Raw genomic sequence first — 23,151 nt, 5'->3', positions numbered from 1 at the left:
TCATCTGCAGTCCAAGGTCTTGGCTAAGGGTCTGTGCCCTCTAAGACACACGCACACATGTACACATGTACACATACACACCACCACCACCTTCCTTTATCACCCTGCAGATTTGACTACCTCTCCTTTGAAGTCTGTCTCTTTCTCTCTGCCGGTGTGAATGATGCCATCACTATACTGTTTATCAGGTTTGGGGTGAAATCCATTTAAATTCAGGTCGAGATTGAATTTGAGGCACTTTGTCAAGCGCTGTCGAGCAATGCGCTTTTTAAAGGCAACATCCCCGCATGAGTGGAGATCCCGTTCACGATACACGCTGCAGATGTCGGCTCAATCGGAAAGTACCTTCAAATGAAACACCCTGCAACCCACCTCAGATTGAATCCATTCAAGAAGTAAACAGAAATCACAATTGTTTTTCAATTTACCCTACCTCTGCTGTACATGATACCTTCCACCAGAGGGCATCAGTTTGTGGCGTAAAGCTAAAAAACTAGAAAATGACTGTTTGACAAAAATAAACTAGAACACTTGAACATAGAGGAACAACAACCATATTAATACAAGACATGATCACTTATTTGCTTTATTTCACACTCATTAATATTAACAATGTATAAAGAGTCCTATGGTAGACCCTCAGCTGTACAACAGCACCTCCCAACAGCGCCATCTTAGTGGAAGTATCTCAGTGTATTTACTACGTCAATCAATAATTCAACTGGATCAAAACGATCATATAAACATAGGCATGTAAATCCTGTGTCAAATGATGCTTTATATTCAGAGTTAATTCTTCATCAAACGTCACACAAAAGGTCTGATAAAAATCTTTATTGACTTTTAAATTCGGAGTAATCAAATTGTAATTAGTACGTTATTCTTTTCTTTTTTTTAATCAGGGCATGTTATTAACATTTTTTTTTTTATCAGGTTCCGTCATTTATACGTAGGCTTAGCAGTCATCTTATTACTGGGAATTGACGACCAACAGTTTCTGCATGTAGGAGTTAAGCCACTTCTGTCTCTCCATAGCTGTGAGCAGCTTACTCTTCTCTCTGAACGCTGCATCATCCGCCACCACGATGTTCCTCTTCTCCTCATTGTTGGAGCCCTGCGGAGCCCAGTCGCCCAGCCAGCCCTTGGCCATATCCTCGTCCATCTGCCACTGGCCCACCACTGGGAGCCACTGCTCCCCCAGGAGCTCTGCTTTGCTCTTGGCCTCACCAAAGTATGGGGCTGACATCATCTGCATGCTCCAATCACGGAGCGAGATGGAAGGGTAGAGCACCTCCCACTCCTCCCTCTTGTTGGAGTCTCCTGGATCACTTGGAGAGGAGCCTCTGGAAGCAAAGATTAGAGCAGCATGATAGAACAATAGATCTCATTAGGAACAATACAAACACGTCTATGGATAGAACTACCATATAAGAATAAGAGTGCTCACTACCATAGAAAGATTGATCTCCGTACATTGTGTCTCAGTCTCAAAATACAACAGTAAAAGGGTAGATTCAGATGAAAGGAAGGCACACATCTGAGGAGAAGGGGGAAAAAGCTGCCCAGGCGAATGTCAAAATTGGTCCTGTTTCCACGGTTCTCACCTCGCCTCCTTTTCAAAATGTCAGAATGAAACGAGTTCTGTCCTCAAATCCTCTCCACGCTTCCCTCTGACATTTGGAAAAGGAGACATGGAGAGGACAGAGGATAGGAGACGCAAGCGTCTCGTCATTATACCCAGTATGTCAGGTCATACCTGTGTATGGGTCGGAGGCGTGGCTGAGGGTAGCTGGAAGTCACCAGGGTCATGGCCATAAGGGTGAACAGCAGGAGGGCAGGGCGTGAGGCAGGGGGAGGAGCCACACCAGCCATCCTTAAACCCACACGACTGGCCTAACCGGCAACACAACCCACCAATCAGAATAGCACAAATTAGTGTTTTATAATTTTACCAAACAGCACATTCATAGTCACTCACTCTTTGAAATAACTCTTTCACATTTATGTTCGGTGTAAAAAATAAGCTCACACACTTTAAGCTCCTACTTTACAAGCTATATACTCAGTACCTTCTGAAATGTCAACTGTCTAGCAATCAAGGAACAAATATATAACACACACACTATCAGTACACTAGATATTCTCACTGATTTATAAAACAATGGAATTCTCGCAGAATTCTACAGAACCCTCATTAACGTACTGGTGCAGCATAAGGAGCCAGCACTCACGTCACACAATTCAGAAATCCACATGAACTGTGAATAAATACATGAGTTACCTACTCATCTCAGGTGTACTGTTTTATACCATCTATTGCATTTCGTCTATGCCGGTCGGTCATTGCCCATCCATATATTTATATGTACAAATTCTTATTCCATCCCTTTACATAGATGTGTGGGGTAGTTGTTGTGCTATTGTTAGATTACTTGTTAGATTTCTTGTTAGATATTGCCACAATGTCGGAACTAGAAGCACAAGCATCTCGCTACACTTGCAATAACATCTGCTGAGCATGTGTACGTGACCAATACAATTCGATTTGATTTGATTTGTTCTGTTCTATGCTTAGTTCTATGCTAAGAAATAAGTGCTACATTTCTGCCAGTAGTATTTCTACTCTGCCTACTCTATTTCTTCTGCTGTTGTTTTTGTGTGACTTTTCTTTGATGCTTTCCTTCCGTCTTAAAACATAAGCAATCCAAAAGACACCAGAGAGCAGATTAAACTCACCATAGAATACTATAAATATATACATACATTTTATTTTTTAATAAAAGCACAAAAAAACTAAAATTAACTTGAATGATAGGGCAAAATGTAGATTTCCGCCTAAATTGACATACCCGAACGTAATCATTTTTCATGAGATGGCCATAAACAATAACTGGTAATGTTGCATAGTCTCAGAAAGGTCTAGAACTCACCTTACTGTAAGAAAATATATATATCATAAGTTGCTGAGCTTTACAAAGTCTGAAATTGACATACTTCGTGAATTCATTCAAGTCAAGCAATGTCCCAAGATTTTCCTAAACGTTGCACTTACTTTTGTTGATGAGCAGCGCCTTGTCGCCAGTACGTTGTGGTCGGGAACCTAAGTCTTCAGCTTTTTTTCTAACCTCAGGCTGGTTAGCTCTTCTGTCATACAGCGTGGTGAAGACCGTTTGGAAGCTCCTCCAGTGGTGACCTGAGTCTCCTGTCCCCTGGGCTCCAGCTCAGACTCAGGTAAGGTACCACAGGTGAACCGCTCTTACTGTGTGCGTGTGTGTGTGTGTGTATGGTGGAGAGGTTAAGTACTCTCAAGTGTGAGTGTGTGTGCCCAGGGGTATGTACAGCCCACAATAAAGGGAGTCAGAGTTTGCCTGCTTATATACTCCTGCTTCTGACAGGGGGTAGGGATGATGTAGGGAGGGTAGGGGTGGTAAGATGGTATGAGATAAAAAGGCCACATCTCATTGTCCCCTTTAAAAACAGACCTGAAACATCATAAACAACACCGGTGGATGGATGTCCTGTTTGGTACAATTCTTAATATAGAGACAGGAGGAATCAGAGAATGAGAGAGAGAGAGAGAGAGAGAGAGAGAGAGAGAGAGAGAGAGAGAGAGAGAGAGCGAGAGAGAGGAAACCTGGCTTGTACCTCACAGAACATAATGATGTCTTGGGAAATCTAAAAAGTGTTTTAATCTAATAGCAGCACACATGTTGAGTCCATAACCCCGGAAGTCCTCATTCCCCGTGGTGGAATATCAGGTGGACGACATAGGGGCTAAGGGCTTGACTCAAACGGTACACAGAATACAGAGTACACAAGAGTGGTGTTTGTAGCATTAATTCTGTCTACTGCCTACGCACACCTTGGAATACGGGGAAGCAGGGAGAAGCAATGCATTGGTCTCGTTAAAATTGAAGAGTCCCTTTAGACACATGTCAAATACGACAAATCACTCTCAGCAAACAAAGACAGATACACACACACACAACAGAAAACATGCACACACAAAAAAATGCGGTCTTCTCTATGTGACAACTATGACGTACCGTTTACACTTCACTTTGTAAATGGTTTCTTTAGCTATCTATTGGCCAATCAAATAAATAAATATGTCCCAAAAAAGCCTCATGCTAAATGTACCGCTTCAACACCTACACTTACACTACCTATATTTCAACATCAATGAACACCTTAGTCATAGAAGCAGAACCGGTCTGATTGATGGCCAAAGTACTGGACAAGCTCCTCTTTGTGAGACGATCAAAATGCATTTTCATACACCTGGTCTCGTTACCCAGGTGGAACTTCATTAGGTAGTCATTTAAAAATAATGGCCAGCATGGAAGGAGCTGTTTGTCAGAAGTACAGGCCCTTATACCTCCTTACCTGACGCTCATTATGGACAGACAGAGCGGAAGGAAGGAGAGGTGGAAAGAAAGACAAAGAGGGGAAGTAGGAGAGATGGGAAAATAAAAACACAGAGGGAGAGAGATAGAGAAACACAAGCGGGGAACTTTTTTTCATTTGCTTAAATCATACTTAATTAACATATATTAAGTATAATATAAATGATCTAAATTGGAACAATTTGAAATACATTTAATGCATTTAATGTAAATTTTATTTGTATTTTATTAGCATTTAAGTATTTTAAATACTGTACATTTAAAATGATCTAAATTGGGACACTTTTTTTGTACCTAAGTATATTCTTAGTATATTGGACAAAGAGCAAAACAAATAGACTTTGAATACACCTGAAGTACATTTGATGTATGGTTCTTATAAATTAGAAATATACTAAAATGGTATTTGAATTTGAATTCCTGTATTTTCTTTACAAAAAAAGTGTACTTATTTATGTTTTTCAGGTATACTTTTACAAGTATACTTTTACTAATGAACCACATTAGCTATTTTAATTAGCCATGTAAAGGTTACCTTGATTGACCAAGACATCTTCTCAGCCAATGTTAACATGTTCTTTACAAAGTAGTTGTGGCTGGAGCAGCAATTTACAAGTAACTCTTTTGAGAACTGTGCACAATTTGCATTTAACACTTTAGTTGTTCACATTATGGTAATGTATAATGTGTAATGTGTAATTAAAAATGCAACATTATTCAGTTTGAAAATGAACATCAAAACATGTGAATACTGCAGAAAAGGATGCTGGGGAATATGCACACGTTTGTGCACATGCATGAAAGTATACTTAAAATATATTTTGTGGACATTGAAGTTAAATATACTTTTTTGAAAGTATACTTTAGTATTCATACCTCTTGGATTTGTTCATTTTTTTGTTACGAAGTGAGATTAAAATTGATTTAATTGTAATTTTTTTGTCAACAATCTACACAAAATAATGTCAAAGTGGAAGATGTGTATTTTTAAAAAAAAGATTATTAGAAGTTAAATAACTAAAATATAGTCGTTGCTCCCTGAGTCAATACATGCTAGGAACACTGTTGTCAACGATTACGGCGGTGAGTCTTCTTGGGTAAGTATCTAAGAGCTTCACACACCTGGATTGTGCAATATTTATCCATTATTTTTTTCAGAATTCTTCAAGCTCTGTCAAGATGTTGGTGCTCATGACTACACAGAAATGTTCAAATCTTGCCTTTGATTTTCAAGCAGATTTAAGTCAAAACTGTAACTTGGCCACATTCGCTGTCTTCTTGGTAAGCAACTCAAGTGTAGATTTGGTCTTGTGTTTGTATGTTAAAATGTCCTGCTAAAAGGTGAATTCCTCTCCCGGCGTCTGTTGTAAAGCAGACTGAAACAGGTTTCCTCAAGGATTTTGCCTGTGCTTAATGTTAACTCCATCCCATTTCTTTTTATCCTGAAAAACTCCCCAGTATTTGCCAATGTTACGCATAGCCATACCGTGAAGCAGCCACCACCATGCTTTAAAATAAGGAGGTAGTTACTCAGTAATGTGTTGTCTTGGATTTGCCCCAAACATAAGGCTTTTGCATTTAGGCCAAAAGTTTTTTTGCATACAATATCTACAGTATATTTTGGAAAATGTTGATTGTGTATATTTGTATTATTACTTTCCCTCTGTCTTTAAAATCATTACTGTGGAGTCACTATAATGTTGTTGATCCATCCTCGGTTTTCTCCCATCACAGCCATTGAACTCTGTAACTGTTTTACAATCACCAATGGCCTCATGGTAACATTCCTATCATGACTCAGGATGAAACCCAGATGCAGAATCTTGAGGCAGATGGTTCAAGTCTCAGAGATTTACTGAATATACAGGGGCAAGAAACAAAAAAGAGACCATGTTAATATGCGGCTTTATTAACTCAACGATATATATATTTTTTTACATTGTTTGCAAACTGTGACACGTACTAATGCCAAAATAACATGCAATAACATGCAACACAGGCACTAAGTGCCCCCCAAAAAATTCAAATAAAAAAAAATTGAAATATTTTTAGTAAGAATGTGGGGCTGAAAACAGGTGGGGCTCTGCCCTTTGACATTACAGAGTATTTTGTGTTCATTGTTGACAACGGATGACAATTAAAATCAATTTATTCCCACTTTTTAACACAATAATAAATGTGAAGAAATACGAGGGGTATGAATACTTTTGCAAGACACTGTACACTTATAGTTTACATGATCACTGCAAAGCAGAGTTTCATAAAAAACAATGCTTTTTCCAAATCCAAGTGTATTTTGAATTAATACTAAATTACAAATAAAGCGATTGAAGTTGAAGACCAGTTTTAATGAGTGTGTTTAAGTTTAATGATAGTGAACATATAGTATTTTATTATTTTATTTAATTAATCTTTATTTAACTAGACAAGTATAGTAAAAAAAGTAGAAAAAACTATTAACATAAAGTACACTTTTAACTTTTAAAAAGTGTGTTGAAGTGTAATGATATTATATTTACAGTATATATAAGATATACTCAAAAAATACATCTCGTATTTGAAGTATATTATTTACATTTTTTTTTAAATTTACAGTTGAAGTCAGAAGTTTACATACACTTAGGTTGAAGTCATTAAAACTTGTTTTTCAACCACTCCACAAATTTCTTGTTAACAAACTATAGTTTTAGGACATCTACTTCGTGCATGACACAAGTCATTTTTCCAACAATTGTTTACAGACAGATTGTTTCACTTATAATTCACTGTATCACAATTCCTGTGGGTCAGAAGTTTACATACACTAAGTTGACTGTGCCTTTAAACAGCTTGGAAAATTCCAGAAAATGATGTCAAGGCTTTAGAAGCTGCTGATAGGCGAATTAACATAATTTGTGTCAATTGGAGGTGTACCTGTGGATGTATTTCAAGGCCTACTTTCAAACCCAGTGCCTCTTTGCTTGACATCATGGGAAAATCAAAAGAAATCAGCCAAGACCTCAGAAAAAAATTGGGAGCAATTTCTAAACGCCTGAAGGTACCACGTTCATCTGTACAAACAATAGTGGCAAGTATAAACACCATGGGACCACGCAGCCGTCATACCACTCAGGAAGGAGACGTGTTCTCTCTCTTAAAGATGAACGTACTTTGGTGCGAAAAGTGCAAATCAATCCCAGAACAGGAAAGGACCTTGTGAAGATGCTGGAGGAAACAGGTACAAAATATCTATATCCACAGTAAAACAAGTCCTATATCGACATAACCTGAAAGGCCGCTCAGCAAGGAAGAAGCTCCAAAACAGCCATAAATAAGCCAGACTACGGTTTGCAACTGCACATGGGGACAAAGATCATACTTTTTGGAGAAATGTCCTCTGGTCTGATGAAACAAAAATATAACTGTTTGGCCATAATGACCATCGTTATGTTTGGAGGAAAAAGGGGGAGGCCTGCAAGCCGAAGAACACCATACCAACTGTGAAGCATGGGAGTGGCAGCATCATGTTGTGGGGGTGCTTTGCTGCAGGAGGGACTGGTGCACGTCACAAAATAGATGGCATCATGAGGATGGAAAATTATGTGGATATATAGAAGCAACATCTCAAGACATCGTTCAAGAAGTTAAAGCTTGGTCGCAAATGGGTCTTCCAAATGGGCAATGACCCCAAGCATACTTACAAAGTTGTGGAAAAATGGCTTAAGGACAACAAAGTCAAGGTATTGGAGTGGCCATCACAAATACCTGTCCTCAAACCTATAGAAAATGTGTGGGCAGAACTGAAAAAGTGTGGGCGAGCAAGGGGGAGATCATGACAGAAAGAGATGTGGAATGTGTAAGACTGCGAGATGTAGGGAGACCGAGGGAGGCCAAGAGAAGCAACGTGATGAGGGGTAAGTAGTAAACGAGAGGCCACCTTACAAAGACATGCTGGGGTCACACTATTCTAAAACGTCCTTACAGTGTCATCGTGTCGAGCAGAGCAGGGCTTAGATAGTGTCATTGCTACAGAAGTAACTAAGGGCCTGGCACGAAAAAATTTAGTCCCGAAAAAGAGAGAAGAGGAAAAAGGGAAAGAAGAAGCATAAGTAAATGAGGTGCGTTTGACTCACCTCGTTTCAACGCACTCTTATGACGCTCACATAGCCTTAACCTCAACCTCTTTCTCACTGGTCTCTCTTTTTCTTCCCCTTTTTATCGCCCATGATCATTTCGCTGTAAGCTTCTCGGTGCTGTCTCCTTACTGTTGTTAGCTTCATCCAATCAAATGCAAGTATACATTTCCAAATGGAGAACGACATAAAGACACTTCGTGACATTGCATAATACCAGTTCAATGATTCTGAAACCATGTCATCTCTAAACCTCTGTGTTGCATTGCAAAGAGGGTCCAAACAAAGAACTAACATTGCATCATCGCCTTGTACACTTGTACACTTGCAAATAGGGATTCAACCAGTGGAAATGACGTGCTGCTAACAGCACAGCTTCCTCCACTGTCCCTGCCTCTGCTCGTAGCAACCAATTAAGCTATAAAAAAAATTGTTTTAATTTGATAGTTCCATTGGCGACATTTCAAGCTAGATGTGGAGTGAGCTTTCGGTAAGTTCTTAAAGCTAAAATCCATAGTTGCTACGTCCATTTTTGGAATTTGAATCCATGATATTATACCCATTGATTCTTGAAGAATATAACGTATAAATGCTTTATGAGCTTAGATCGATTGGCAAACCCCATCAGAACCCTAAGTAGAAGCTTGTTTTACTCCATTGGTTATAAACACTGTAAATGTAAACAAACACTGTGTAGCCTCAAAACATGGTTACAACTATACTTGTGACATCATGGATGGTCAGTCCTTGCATATTACGACCATTTCGAATCCCACCATACCTTCTCCGCTATGCAATCTGGTTTCAGAGCTGGTCATGGGTGCACCTCAGCCACGCTCAAGGTCCTAAACGATATCTTAACCGCCATCGATAAGAAACAATACTGTGCAGCTCTATTCATTGACCTGGTTGCCTCGCCTGGTTCACCAACTACTTCTCTGATAGAGTTCAGTGTGTCAAATCGGAGGGCCTGTTGTCCGGGCCTCTGGCAGTCTCTATGGGGGTACCACAGGGTTCAATTCTTGGACCGACTCGCTTCTCTGTATACATCAAGGATGTCACTCTTGCTGCTGGTGAGTCTCTGATCCACCTCTACGCAGATGAGACCATTCTGTATACTTCTGGCCCTTCCTTGGACACTGTGTTAACAACCATCCAGACGAGCTTCAATGCCATACAACTCTCCTTCTGTGGCCTTCAATTGCTCTTAAATACAAGTAAAACTAAATGCATGCTCTTCAACCCATCGCTGCCTGCACCTGCCCGCCCGTCCAACATCACTACTCTGGATGGCTCTGACTTAGAATATGTGGACAACTACAAATACATAGGTGTCTGGTTAGACTGTAAACTCTCCTTCCAGACTCACATCAAACATCTCCAATCCAAAGTTAAATCTAGAATTGGCTTCCTATTTCACAACAAAGCATCCTTCACTCATGCTGCCAAACATACCCTTGTAAAACTGACCATCCTACTGATCCTCGACTTCGGCCATGTCATTTACAAAATAGTCTCCAATACACTACTCAATAAATTGGATGCAGTCTATCCAAGTGCCATCCGTTTTGTCACCAAAGCCCCATATACTACCCACCACTGCGACCTGTACGCTCTTGTTGGCTGGCCCTCGCTTCATACTCGTCGCCAAACCCACTGGCTCCAGGTCATCTACAAGACCCTGCTAGGTAAAGTCCCCCCTTATCTCAGCTCGCTGGTCACCATAGCAGCACCCACCTGTAGCACGCACTCCAGCAGGTATATCTCTCTGGTCACCCCCAAAACCAATTCTTCCTTTGGCCGCCTCTCCTTCCAGTTCTCTGCTGCCAAAAATCTCTGAAACTGGAAACACTTATCTCCCTCACTAACTTTAAGCACCAGCTGTCAGAGCAGCTCACAGATTACTGCACCTGTACATAGCCCATCTATAATTTAGCCCAAACAACTACCTCTCCTCCTACTGTATTTATTTGTTTTGCTCCTTTGCACCCCATTATTTATATCTCTACTTTGCACATTCTTCCACTGCAAATCTACCATTCCAGTGTTTTACTTGCTATATTGTATTTACTTCGCCACCATGGCCTTTTTTTGCCTTTACCTCCCTTATCTCACCTCACTTGCTTACATTGTATATAGACTTATTTTTCTACTGTATTATTGACTGTATGCTTGTTTTACTCCATGTTTAACTCTGTGTTGTTGTATGTGTCGAACTGCTTTGCTTTATCTTGGCCAGGTCGCAATTGTAAATGAGAACTTGTTCTCAACTTGCCTACCTGGTTAAATAAAGGTGAAATAAAAACATTTTAAAAAATCCATAGCTCTGCCTATGAATTTGAGAGTGGTTACATTTCTCCAGTCCCATCCCTCAGCTTGTTAGCAAAACAGAGGCGGGGTGGCGCTTTGTTATTGTTTCAATTAAGGACTCTGTTACGTGTGCAAACTGATAACCTCTTAGACGTCATCTCGCGTACTCTCCATCTCCCTCTCTCCTCATCTCTCCATCTCTCCCTCTCTCCATCTCTCCCCCTCTTTATCTCTCCCGCTCTCAATCTGACATACAGACAACACACCCCCTCATTTCTTTGTACCCCCAAAACGTCATAGACAGAAAGACATCACACATACACTCACCAACACAAATAACCTGATATATCCTTGTCCTGTCTCCTTTTGTAAGACAATATTTCACTTCATTCTGATTTTTTTGGAAAGCAAGCCAATATAACATAATTTTCCACAGAATTCTACACGGGTAAATTAGGGATTTTGTTATTCAGTGTGTGGATCAATTCTATTGATACCACATTGGAATTTCTGAAAGGATCAAAAAATTTATATCCAGCATTTCTTCTCCGGATACGTCCACATGAAACAGTTTGCATACGAAAAACGACACAATTCACTTATCAAATGTGTGAAACAATAAAAGAGACACACTATATAAAGTCATGGTGACAGTTTAATTAATTACAGTATAATATGGCTTAGCACCATTAACCAATGTAAACCATGAGTGCCTGGTAGACTTAAGGGAATTGCGTTTGACCTTAATGGATGGTATTGTAACAGACACCTTCTAGAATGAGACATCAAAGGTTCTTTCAGGACATTGATGAAACCTATCCACAGCACAGCTGCAAGAGTATACAAATCCAGCAGAGCAAATACGGATATACAGAGAGTAGCAGTCTTTCTTGAGCATATAAACCCACTCAGATAATATTGGCAAGGATATTGTCATGCAAAATTAAATTAGCTAAACCATTGAACAGCTCATTGTCTGTCGGAACTGTTGAAGAAGCGTAAAGTCGGTTAAATATGAAAATGAACACCGACCAGACAGGATACACAGTCGGCCCAAATTAGACCCTATTCCCTACATCCCTACATACATATTCCCTACATAGTGCCCTTAATGGTCCCCCCGATCAAAAGTAGTGCACTACTAGGGAATAGGGAATAGGGTGCCATTTGGGATCCAAGCTGAGTCTCCTTGTCCTGATCCTTTATCTTTTAATTATCCATGCCATTGTACCCTTTCAAACTAGAGGAGGACAATATCCCTTTATCGCTGCAGCTTTGGTCAACCTTGCAGGGACTCACTGAGCAAGATGAGTCAGCGCAGAAGTCATACAGAAGCCAAAGTAAACTTGAGTGAAATTTAGACCTGAGGTCCTAGGTGTGGTGATGGTTCTCTTCTTTCACAAAGTCTCCACATGTTCTCAAACCTGAAGATGGTATTTTTATTGAAGATTGTATGGTTTGGCAGAACTATCATGTCCATCTTGGACTTGAGTCCATTTTGCTCCACTAAAGAAAAAAATCCATGTCTCGTTTAAAATGTCTGTTGTGGTTGAGGAGGATGCCATTGCATTCCCTTGAGCAGCTCCTCAATCATTTGAGCTTCGTCTAGGCCATGCATGCACGCACCACACACACACACCTTAATATCATATCTCGATCAGACTCTTCTCCTCGTCAGGCTCTGTCTCCGCTGTGGGCGCTGGCTCCTCACTCTCTGCCTCCTGCCCTTCCGACTCTGTCCTTCCAGGCCGGTAGACAAAATGGTACTCCTTGCGGGGCTCACTGTGGTGGAAACTAGACTTGATGGTGAGGGGGGACTCCCCCGGGGCCAGGAGCTGGTAGTGGCCCTCAACTAGTACACTCAGGCTGTGGAATATAATAGAATAAAAAAGAATCGATACTTTATTGTCCATTTTGTGAGAAAGGTAAATGTGTCTTTCGCCTACATCAACCATCCCAAAAGCATTCACATACATTATTGACAGGCACAGTGTCAGCCGCAGAGCAGCATGCCTGGATGGAGACGTTTTTAGGGGTTAAATGCCTTGCTCAAGGGCACAACGTCAGGAGATTGTACCTGTAGAACTCTGGCTCCAGCACCTCAAACTTGTCAGCACACTGGGCACACAGGTCCTGGGCCGTGGTGGTGGGGAGAACCCCCAGGGTCTTAGTGTTAGACCCCGCCTCCAGGAACGACACATTGATGAAGTCCTGGAATGGGACCAGAGCAAAAAGCGGGAGGACATCAGATATCATGGAACGATTGTTTTCGTAGTGACAATTACAATTTCAAAGAATAATCATATAGTCATAACTATCCAATATCCCAATACTGCGGTGACATATTGTATTGTACTCATATGGTGGTCCAAACGGACCTGTACAGATGAGCGTGACACCCGAGCCTTGTTCAGGGTGCGTCTCTTCTCCCAGCGGTGGATAGAGTCCTGGATCTCCAGACTGAGCTGCTGTGTCACCGCCTGCTTGTCATAGTTCTTTATGTGCTCCAAGGCTCCATACGTGGTCGTCAGGTAGTAGGAGCCTGGTGACACACACACAAAATATAGTCACCATTAACAGTGGTACTATCTGTGTGTTTGGGTGCAGCAGTTGGTATGAGTGTGTCCGCATGTGTGCTTGCGTGTGGTCTGTGTGTGTGCGTGTGTATGGCATTTCGTTTCTCCCTACCTTCTCCTAGCTGCAGTGCAGGGTCCATCAGCTCCATCATGTACTCTACGTCCAGTAGCAGGAAGGCCATGTTGCTCCTGGCCAGGACGTACATCAGCACTGGCAGGAAGTCATCTACACCAAAGGCTTTTCCTGTTGGCAAGTCAACCGCCATCCCAATCAGTTCACGTGACAGTCAGGTATTTGTAAACGTTGGTGTCGTCAGGCAGTAATGATCGCTCATCATCAACTTCAATCTGCACTCTTATACTAGCCTTGATTTCCATGCTTCCTAACGTTCGTTTGGAGGTAGTCCAGGAAATAAGCAAGACTTGGAAGGATGGCATTGTGAGACTACTGTTACACTAGCAAGCATGACAAAGATCATTATAATTGAACCACCTAAATCTACCCGGCAACAAAGACAGTGCCTCACCTGGGCAGCCTATGGACATGGACTCATAGATGATCTTGCAGGTCTTGAGGAGCAGATCAATCTTCTTCTGAGGGGAGTACTCAAGGTGGAGGGTCATCAGCTTCAGCTGGATCTAAGATAGATAGATAGATAGATAGATAGATAGATAGATAGATAGATAGATAGATAGATACAATATTTTGGTTATGGAAAATATATTTCACAGCGGTTTAGATGGTACAATGATTCTCTACACTATACTTGTCACATATACTGAAATTAAGAAAACTATTCAAATTTTAGCCATGATCCCCAACACCTTGACAGAGCTTGAATTTGTTTGTTTAAGAATAATGGGCAAATATTGCACAATCCAGGTGTGCAAAGCTCTTAGGGACTTACCCAAGACGACTCACGGCTGTAATCACTGCCAAAGGTGATTCTAACATGTATTGACTCAGGCGTGAATACTTATCTAATCAAGGTATATTCGTGTTTTAGTTTATATTCATAATTCATCTTCCACTTTGACTTTACAGAGTATTTTGTATAGATCACAAATAAATCAATTTGAATCCAACTTTGTAGCACAATAAAATGTGAAGAAATCCAAGGGGGGTGAATACTTATGATACCCAGTATAGATAGGTACTTTATTAATCCCAGAGGGGAAATCCACATCGGACAAAAACACACAAGACAAATAGTCAGGAGCCATAGAAAGTGATCAAGGGGTCAAAGCAATAGCCTGCACAGAGAATCATGTGCCGTTTCAGATGCAGCCCTGTCTACCTTCTCCATGACAGGGATCTCTGGAACACTGGTGGTAACCCCCAGATCTGTGGTGGTGGTGCCCAGGACCACACTCTGGTTCTCCTTCAGCCTCTTCAGAGAGCCCCCCCTGGAGTGGATGTCCTTCAGGCCGGAGTAGACAGCGTCCCGCAGAGGCTTCAGCACAGCCTTACACAGAGCAGCCTCCATAATCACCTCTGGAGAGGTACAAGACAACAAAAACACGGGTTAGAAATCATTGGGGAGAGAGCATGTTGGGGCCACAGTTACTCTTCTGTGCAGTGCAAAGAGTAAAGGAGGAAACTAGAATGTGGCTACTCATGGCTGCTGGTTATTATACTCTCTACGCAAACACGGAAGCCGATTAATTAAAGTGTTTTTGGAACTATTGTCATTTTGCCTGCAATTATACTGTAGTTTTTTATGGGGGGAAAAAAATCTATCCAAATGGTTATTAATTCAGTATGAATATTATCCTCCCTTTAATATATATTGTATTCTGTATGTTACACTGTGGAAGAAAACCTGACATTCAGCATTTCATGCTGGAGGCTAAATAAGTTGTATCTCAAAGGGGACTTCTTGTAAACTGGCAACCCAGTTAAGCCATCAAATGTCAACGGTGACAACCCTCACTAACAACGATGTCTTATGTCCCTGTTGTAATTTGATAGGTGCCACTACAAAGTCTAATTTACCACGCACAAAGAGAAGACTGGTAATGACAACTGCCTCCTGTTTGACAGGGAATAATGGTAACATGATACGAACATTTTTGCCAAAAATCTTCAAATAAACATATCCAGTGTCCAACAGGACAATTAAAGTAAGGAACAAGTGGAACTTTAACCGTGTAAGGAATGGAGGAATGGAGTGGAGTCATTAACGCTGGGTATTGACAGATGAATGATGAGTATATCGAGGGGAATTATGTAAGTAAGCAGGTACCTAGTTTGTCCTCTGTGTAGACGTTGGGCTCCAGGAGGTTCTGCAGCTCAGTGCTCTGGATGAGGTAACTCTTCAGCTGGGTCATCATCTGCCTGATCTCCTGCAGCAGCTCAGTGCTGGAGCTGTGCTTCCCCATGGTCTCCAGAATGTACACCCTGGGATAGATTCACTAATTAGTCGATCGAGGGTTTCTGAAGTGATCTTTATTTTGTGCCAATTTTAAGGGACATTTTCCGTGGCTGGACAGAGATAAGAGTTGAAATGAACAAGATTCTGCTTTGAATGAAAATATGTTCGGCCCTAATCAGCCCATCAACTAAGCGATTCTAAAAAAAAATATTGTGTTGAACTGGTCCTTACCTGTAATCCTTCACCAGGTTCCCGAAGTAGGAGCTCCCGTCCCGGGACAGTTCCACCATCCTCTTCTGCAGCTTGTGGTCAGCGCTCATGAAGTTGGTGAACACACTGGAGAAGTTGACCATGGAGAGGCGTTGCTTGGCCCGGTCCAGCATGATGGTCGGGGTCCTTTTCATTGACACCTGGGGTTTGTTGGTTTTTCAATGATAAGTACTTTATTTTACAGGAAAATGTTGTGCAAGTTCTCATACAGTAAGACAGCAACAGCAGCAAGTTAAGATTGTGGTTAGGATCATGTTAGTTACACAGCTGAGCTGCATAATAATGTTAAATGGGACTTCCTGGGGAAATAAAGGTTGAAAATAAATCAATGAAATGAATATATATACTTTGGTATTGTTGGTCCCAACGGCCCCTCCAGCCTGACTGGCCACCGTATCGGCCTCCTCCTCTGTGCTGCTGGTAGAGTAAGAGTCATGGTCCAGTGCAGGGAGGGCCGCGCCACCATCAGGGGCGTACAGGGACACATCTGCCCCCCTGGCCTCCCTCACCTCCCCCTCAGCGATGGAAATGGCCCTCCGGGCTGGCGAGGGGATGCTGGAGGTCTGTGGGGTGTCTGATGATGCATTGATTGAAAGAAGTCCTCCACCTATCACGTCTGGGGAGAGAGTTGTAGTGGGCGTGGCCTGGGAGGGCTTATTCTTTCTGGGAGGCGGGACTGGCGGTGCGGTCCTCTTCGTCAGAGGCGCTGGTGCAGCCACGCTAACAGCGTCACTGCTGTTTGAAGTCTCTGATGTCCCTTGCCTCTGCAGTGTCTCTGTCTCACCAGCATAGGGCTCCACTCTTAACTCCTTCTTCTCCTCTACCATGTTGGTGGTACCGTCGATGCACACCAGTGAAGCAACAGGCACTGTGCCAACACTGCCCTCCTCCTTCATCTTCCTCTTTGAGGGTGTGGTGAGGGTCAGGGGGCCTCCTTCTGGCTGGGGCGGCTCCTGTCCTGGGGGTGGGGGACGCTTCTCTGAGGGCATCCGCCGTAGGGGCACAAGTGGTATCCTGTGTGGGGGTGGCCGGGGTGCTGGGTGCTGATGTCTAGCTGTTGCTCCGTGTGGTGACAGATGCTGTAGAGGCTGAGTAGCTGCTACTGAGTCAGTGGCTGTAACTGACACCTCTCTCTCTGAGAAAATCTGAGAAGCAGCTCTCTCTCCCTCCCCACTGCCTTTGCTGCTGTTTCCTTCTCCTTTCTGCCCTAACTTGGTTGTAACTCTAAGAGGTGTGGGTGGTGAGCATGGGGAGGGGGAATCAGACGTCCCTCTGTTCCCATGCTTGGCCCCCTGTGACAGTAACAATCCCTCAGGGGCATTAGGGGGTCGTGGTGGGGGGCGTTTGAATTTGGGGGGTACTTGGCCCTGCCCTTGGCCTGGGGTGTTCAGGCTCTGGCTCCTGAGGATGGGAGCAACGACGGGAGTGGAGGCCTCCAGGCTGCTGCAATACTCCTCAATGAAGACGGGGTTAACGTACCACAGCCGCTCGTTACCGGTCCCAGCAGACAGATGGATCTCACACGAGGAGCTGTGACCCCGGCCCTGGTCTACTGGTGTGTCCCTTTGTCCTGGCTCCTCAGAGGAACTGTTCAGCTGAGAGCCCCAGAAATCTGACAGGAGAAACTGACAATTACCCATCACACTATCACCAGAGAGCCGAACCCCAAACGGACAGTTCCATCATTAGACATTCATGTTACTCTTATGTTCAAAATATGCTGGATCTTTGTTGAATCTGGAGGGTTGTGTTGTGTGGCTATTAAAGGAGGAAGCTCGCCTTAATATATTCAGTACAGGACACTTCACTGTCTGAACATCCGCTCACTCACACATCAACACGGTTGTCACACTTCCTCTCTATTTCACCAAAAGCCTCCTACACTTTTATTTTTGCCTTACCGTGAGATAATGTACCCCTACCCCATAGACACACCAAAGGAAGATGCATTCAAAGTACCTGAGCCTAACGTCGATATCGTCTCTATATCTTCATACTTGGTTGCCTGGACGATGACCTCAGGCAACCTCAGAGTGAAGGGGAGAATATCCCTGGAAGAGAATAAATGATTATTCATTTAGAACAAGTGAATATTTTGAGTGCCAGGCTGTAGGATATGAAGTATCAGTCTTGTCTTACCGGCTGACACAGTAGAAGGAGATGAGTTTGAAGATGGTGTCAAAGACCAGGACAGACCCTTCCAGGTAGATCACTGTTACGGGATGGAAAGGGTGGTATAACGCAAAACTGTATCAATATTGACACTGTATCAATACTGATACTAGATACTGATACTGTATAAATTCTGATGCAACTGACAGTCATGCTTGTATACATGTTTAATTGATGGGTGGTCCTTTGGGATCAAACGACGCACCCTATCCTGGCATTGCAAGCGCCATGCCGTTCCAACTGAGCCACAGAGGATCACTCTACATCACAATGATCCCTTAATCATGTAGTAGGGACAGATTAGGGACAGATTGGGGCTTGCACACATGATCTCTCTCTCTCTCTCTCTCTCTCTCTCTCTCTCTCTCTCTCTCTCTCTCTCTCTCTCTCTCTCTCTCTCTCTCTCTCTCTCATATCGTGCATAACTATACTATGGTAACTATCAATGTGCAAAGTGAAACTTAAACCCATCCAAGCCACAGACAATAACTATTTATAGAGGGGAGAAAACTTTGAAAGTTGACAGAGATGAGCAAAAGATAACAGCTTTGTTACAAGCACTTCCCAATCCTAGGCCAACACATTTACTGGACGTAGCTGCAAGGACATGCATACCAAGTGCATTTCATGCACTCCTTGACAAATATAGATTCTGAACATGCAGATATTGTTATACTGGATACTTTACATATCTGGACATCTCTCTCTCACACACACACACCTACCTGGACTCAGGGGTAGACGTAACATAGTAAACGTAAATCGGGGACATTCCAATTATACTGTATGTTGCGTTTTGTATGGTATGTATTATGGATTAGGGTTAGGGGTTAGGGTCAAGGTTAGGGTTAGTTAAGTTTGGTATGGTTATATAAGACAGAAGGTTATGTTGTCTAGTCTATGAGACCAGGCTGCACACACACACACAAACACACACACACACCTCCCTACACTGCGGCCGGGGTCTGGTGAGCTCAGAGTATCAGGAAGTCCTGTACTGTCGACATACAGCCCAGAAGAGCAGGGGACAGGAAGTTAGTACCCTCACCCTCCCCTCTCCACCACAGAAGTCACACATGTCACATAGAGCAGCTGTAGTAATGTGTTCTGTATGTGGATGGATGGGCAAGCATCATGTGTTCTGTGTGTGTGGATGGATGGGCTAGCATCATGTGTTCTGTGTCGGTGGATGGATGGGGTAGCAGGACCAAGGGCTTTAACACTGATATTCCCCATATCTATTTACCACTGACTGTTCACTAGGGTTTGAGGACAGGACACAAACAGACATCCCCCTTGAGTGGGAAACTGTGAAGGCTTAGGGTTAGGACAAAGTTGTTACAAGGTGCATTACAACATTATAGACCATCTCTAGTTAGGATACTCACATGACTTCTCCTCTTTAACCAGAATGTCCTGGACCTGAAGCTCCCCCTGCTGGTTAGACACACGTACTGACAGGACCATGGCCTTCTGGTCCGGGCTTTTACGCACTAAAAAGATCTGGGTGCACAAAGTCACGCTATCAATATCATAAGGAAATATCTCTACAGTGATATTTGTTATGTCAGAAAACGATGTCTGGCCCTTCATGTGTTTGTGTGTGTGTATGTATTTGACGTCTATGTTTGCAAGTCTATGAAAGGGTGTTTGAGTAATAAATGAATCCAAATTTGAGGCTCATTATCCTCAGACAGTAACAACATGTGCCTGTGTGTTTGCGTAAAGAGAATTTGTCTGTCACTCACCCCAGGAGTTTCTTTCTTCAGTATAAGTGAGGATTTCTCCTGGGCCATGGCTAACTGCAACCACACGGGACATGTTTTGATCAGCTTCTCCAGGATACTGATGCTAGGTGGTGGGGCTGTGGCTGTGGCTGTGGCTGTGGCTGGGGTTGGGGTTGGGGCTGAGGAGGGCTTAGCTGAAAGAGGGACTAGTGGGTTGGGGAGAGTGGGAGATGAGGGCTTGGTAGATGGAAGAGGGGGTCTGGGGAGAGCAGGGGAGGATGGCTTCGCTATCGAGTGAGGGTGAGGAACAGGGGGTCTCGACTGGGATGGACCTGAGAGTTTTCGAGTTGCTGAGGGTCTAGGAAGAGGGGCGGAGGAGAACTTTGAGACCAGAGGAACAGGGGGAGAGGACAAAGGAGATAAGGAGGGTTTTGAGTAAGGATGAATGGGGGGAGTGGGGGGAGGGGGTTTTGCAATAGGAGGTACACAGGCAGAGGAGAGAGGAAGTGAGGAGGGATTTGGGACTGGGTGAGAGGAAAGTGCTGGTACGGTTGGCTCTGAAGAAGAGAGCTCTGGGACTGAAGAGGACATATCTAAGGGGAGAGGAGGAGGAGGAGAGACATCCAAGATATTAGGAAAAGGGATTGTAGAGGGTACTGAGACTTGAGGGGATATTGGTGTGGGGAGGAGTGAAGTAGATGCCTCTGCTAGGGGTTTGGGGAGTGGGGGGGTACAGTCCTCTGGGACAGTGGCATGAGGGACATCAGTGGTGTCAGTGGAGCCAATGGTCAAGTCAATTTGAGGAGGGAGCGGTTCAGATGCTGAAAGAAGGGGTGGTGTGGATGAGGAGGGTGAGGAGGGAGTGAGGGGTTTAGGGGGGAGGGGGGTGGAGGAGTCTAAATGGAATGGTGGTGAGGGAGTGGGGTCAGCGGGTGAGACAGGGGGTGGGGGTGAGACAGGGGGAGAGGAGGGTTTAGAGGGGGGAGTCGGGGGAGTCATCACGGGTGGTCCTGAGGAGAGGGGGGTCTAGGTGGAGGGAACGGTGCTGTTGACCCTGAAGATAAGTTAGGGGTGAGGGGGGGTCTAGGTGGGGAGCGAGGCTCAGCATTCACCCTATGGAGAGAAGTGAGGGAGAGATTAGATTTCCTTACTAATGTCCCTTAGCCATGAGTATGCCAAGTATGGTTATATTACCCATGGCTGTGTATATCATGTACTCATTGGTGCAAAAAGTACCTACATGTAATTGTCATACTTGTGTGAAAGTGAATGTAATTGCTAAAATATACTTAAGTATCAAAAGTAAAAGCATAAATATTTTTCAAGTTCCTTATATAAAGCAAACAAGACGGCACCAATTTTTTAATTTTTTTGTTACACTCAGACATCATTTACAAACGAAGCATGTGTGTTTAGTGAGTCCACCAGATCAGAGGCAGTAGGGATGACCAGGGATGTTCTCTTGAGAAGTGTGTAAATTGGACCATTTTCCTTTCCTGCTAAGCATTCAAAATATAATGAGTACTTTTGAGTGTCAGGGAAAATGCATGGAGTAAAAAGTACATTCATTTCTATAGGAAATGTTGTCAAAAATACAAAAAGTAAAGTACAGATACCCAGAGAAACTACTTAAGTAGTACTTTAAAGTATTTTTCCTCAAGTACTTTACACCACCGCATTCACTGTATATTAGTCACATGTGCAGTACATAACGCACCTACGCCTGAAATATCTGTGGCTAACAGAGATCCAAGAACAACGTTTTCAGTCGTCTCAAAGGTAGTGGAGAGATCATGAAAAAAACATGTCAACCATGACTCATGCATGCCCGTCTGCAATCCTCCTCTCCAGTTAGGAACATTTCCCCACATTCTCAGCAGATTCAGCAAATACATTTCCCCCCTGAAGCTGCCCTCTTCTCGTTTTCATCTGGATCCCCCACCCCAACCTCTTGGCAGGCAGCCCTAACTTAATTATACCCTAGAAAGATATGTGCATGTATCAAATACTATTCATACATCATATGTTTGCTTTAAAACAATCATGTGGCCAAGGGCGGGGCTATCTTTGACGCAAGCTTTTCAAAAAAACTTTCGCAAAGTTAGGATTGTTCAGCTAGAGGCACACAACCAAAACAGTTGCTGAATTAGTGTCTTCTCTTAGGTTCAGAAAAGAAAAGAGGGCGAGGCCTTGAGCCCCGAGTTGCATAGACTAAACGCCTGTCCATTTAGTTTGCCCTTGAAGAACAGATTGTTTCTACTACAGACCCTGCAGACCTTCTAGTTCTACAGCAGATTGTTTGTACATACCCAGCCAGCAAATACTCCGGTTTCCTTAGCGAGAACAGCTGTTTTCATAATTATTTGTTTGGACGCCAAACCTATCCCTGCGTCAGTCACACACAACTCCACTGGAACGATCCATGTTGGTAGACTGAGAACTCCAAGTCCTTCTCTCTTTCGCCAATATCCTTCTTCTATCTTTTCTATTTCACACTGTGTTCCTACCCTAAATCTGTATTTCTCACACTCCAGTCCAGCACAGTTTGCAAGAAGTTAGGTGACAGGAAAAGTATTCTTCTCTCTCTCTCTGTCTCTCTGTCTCTCTGTCTCTCTGTCTCTCTCTCTCTCTCTCTCTCTCTCTCTCTCTCTCTCTCTCTCTCTCTCTCTCTCTCTCTGTCTCTCTCTCTCTCTGTCTGTCTCTCTCTCTCTCCTGTCCCCCCTCCCCTCTTTCTGTGTGTCTCTACTTCCTGTCTCTGTGAACTGCAGTGCTGTCAGGAAGAGGCAGATCAGGGTGGTCAGCCTGCCCTCCCCCCTCCTCGGTCCTCTCCTCTCTTAAACTCCTCCCCCCTTCACACAGCTATACTTCAGGTATGTAAGTCTTAGTTCTATACCTACCCTCTCTTCTCCCCTTGTCCCACTTCTCTCTCTCTCTCTCTCTCTCTCTCTCTCTCTGTCACTCTTAGTTCCTCAACAGTCACATCTGGCTTTTTCTTATTTTCTCTGTAAGGAGTTTGGAAACTAAAACTATAACACAGCGTTACGTCTTGATTGGGTTTAGCACGAAGAAGAAGGCGTGTTTTAGCTTAAACAGATCCAGATGCCGACCCCTTTAATCCCCCCTCAAACCCAGATCCAGACACGGGGAATGTAGGGTAGTATAGCATGTGGTCGGTTTCACAGCTGCTAGCGCACACACTGCAC

The 23,151-nt window shown here is 43.3% G+C and overlaps 3 protein-coding genes across 3 annotated transcripts in view; 1 reads left to right on the top strand and 2 right to left on the bottom strand.

Annotated features, from left to right (window-relative positions):
* Positions 1-883: 883 nt before the first annotated feature.
* On the bottom strand, positions 884-3,322 carry LOC139374197 (tuberoinfundibular peptide of 39 residues-like). Its single transcript, XM_071115214.1, has 3 exons — positions 3,053-3,322; positions 1,757-1,893; positions 884-1,343 (listed from the first exon to the last, which is right to left on the bottom strand). Exons 2-3 carry the CDS (start codon positions 1,870-1,872, stop codon positions 971-973), a joined length of 489 nt encoding a protein of 162 aa, XP_070971315.1. The 5' UTR covers positions 1,873-1,893; positions 3,053-3,322; the 3' UTR covers positions 884-970.
* An 8,143-nt stretch (positions 3,323-11,465) lies between these two features.
* LOC139375007 (ras and Rab interactor 3-like) lies at positions 11,466-22,932 on the bottom strand. Its single transcript, XM_071116347.1, has 14 exons — positions 22,258-22,932; positions 19,970-21,061; positions 19,610-19,724; positions 18,189-18,261; positions 18,009-18,100; positions 16,397-17,661; positions 16,011-16,189; positions 15,651-15,805; positions 14,703-14,899; positions 13,932-14,043; positions 13,517-13,648; positions 13,207-13,370; positions 12,906-13,039; positions 11,466-12,694 (listed from the first exon to the last, which is right to left on the bottom strand). Exons 2-14 carry the CDS (start codon positions 20,945-20,947, stop codon positions 12,475-12,477), a joined length of 3,816 nt encoding a protein of 1,271 aa, XP_070972448.1. The 5' UTR covers positions 20,948-21,061; positions 22,258-22,932; the 3' UTR covers positions 11,466-12,474.
* LOC139375008 (synaptosomal-associated protein 23-like) overlaps positions 22,687-23,151 on the top strand; it is a 43,989-nt gene continuing 43,524 nt past the window's right edge. Inside the window, exon 1 of the mRNA XM_071116350.1 lies at positions 22,687-22,818. The gene's annotated coding sequence lies outside the window, so the exon portion shown is untranslated. The remainder of the gene's footprint in view (positions 22,819-23,151) is intronic.

The sequence above is a fragment of the Oncorhynchus clarkii genome, chromosome 19, assembly GCF_045791955.1.
Source record: "Oncorhynchus clarkii lewisi isolate Uvic-CL-2024 chromosome 19, UVic_Ocla_1.0, whole genome shotgun sequence".
NCBI lineage: Eukaryota > Metazoa > Chordata > Actinopteri > Salmoniformes > Salmonidae > Oncorhynchus > Oncorhynchus clarkii.
Note: the sequence above shows the minus strand (reverse complement) of the source record. Positions and strands in the feature narration are given on the sequence as shown.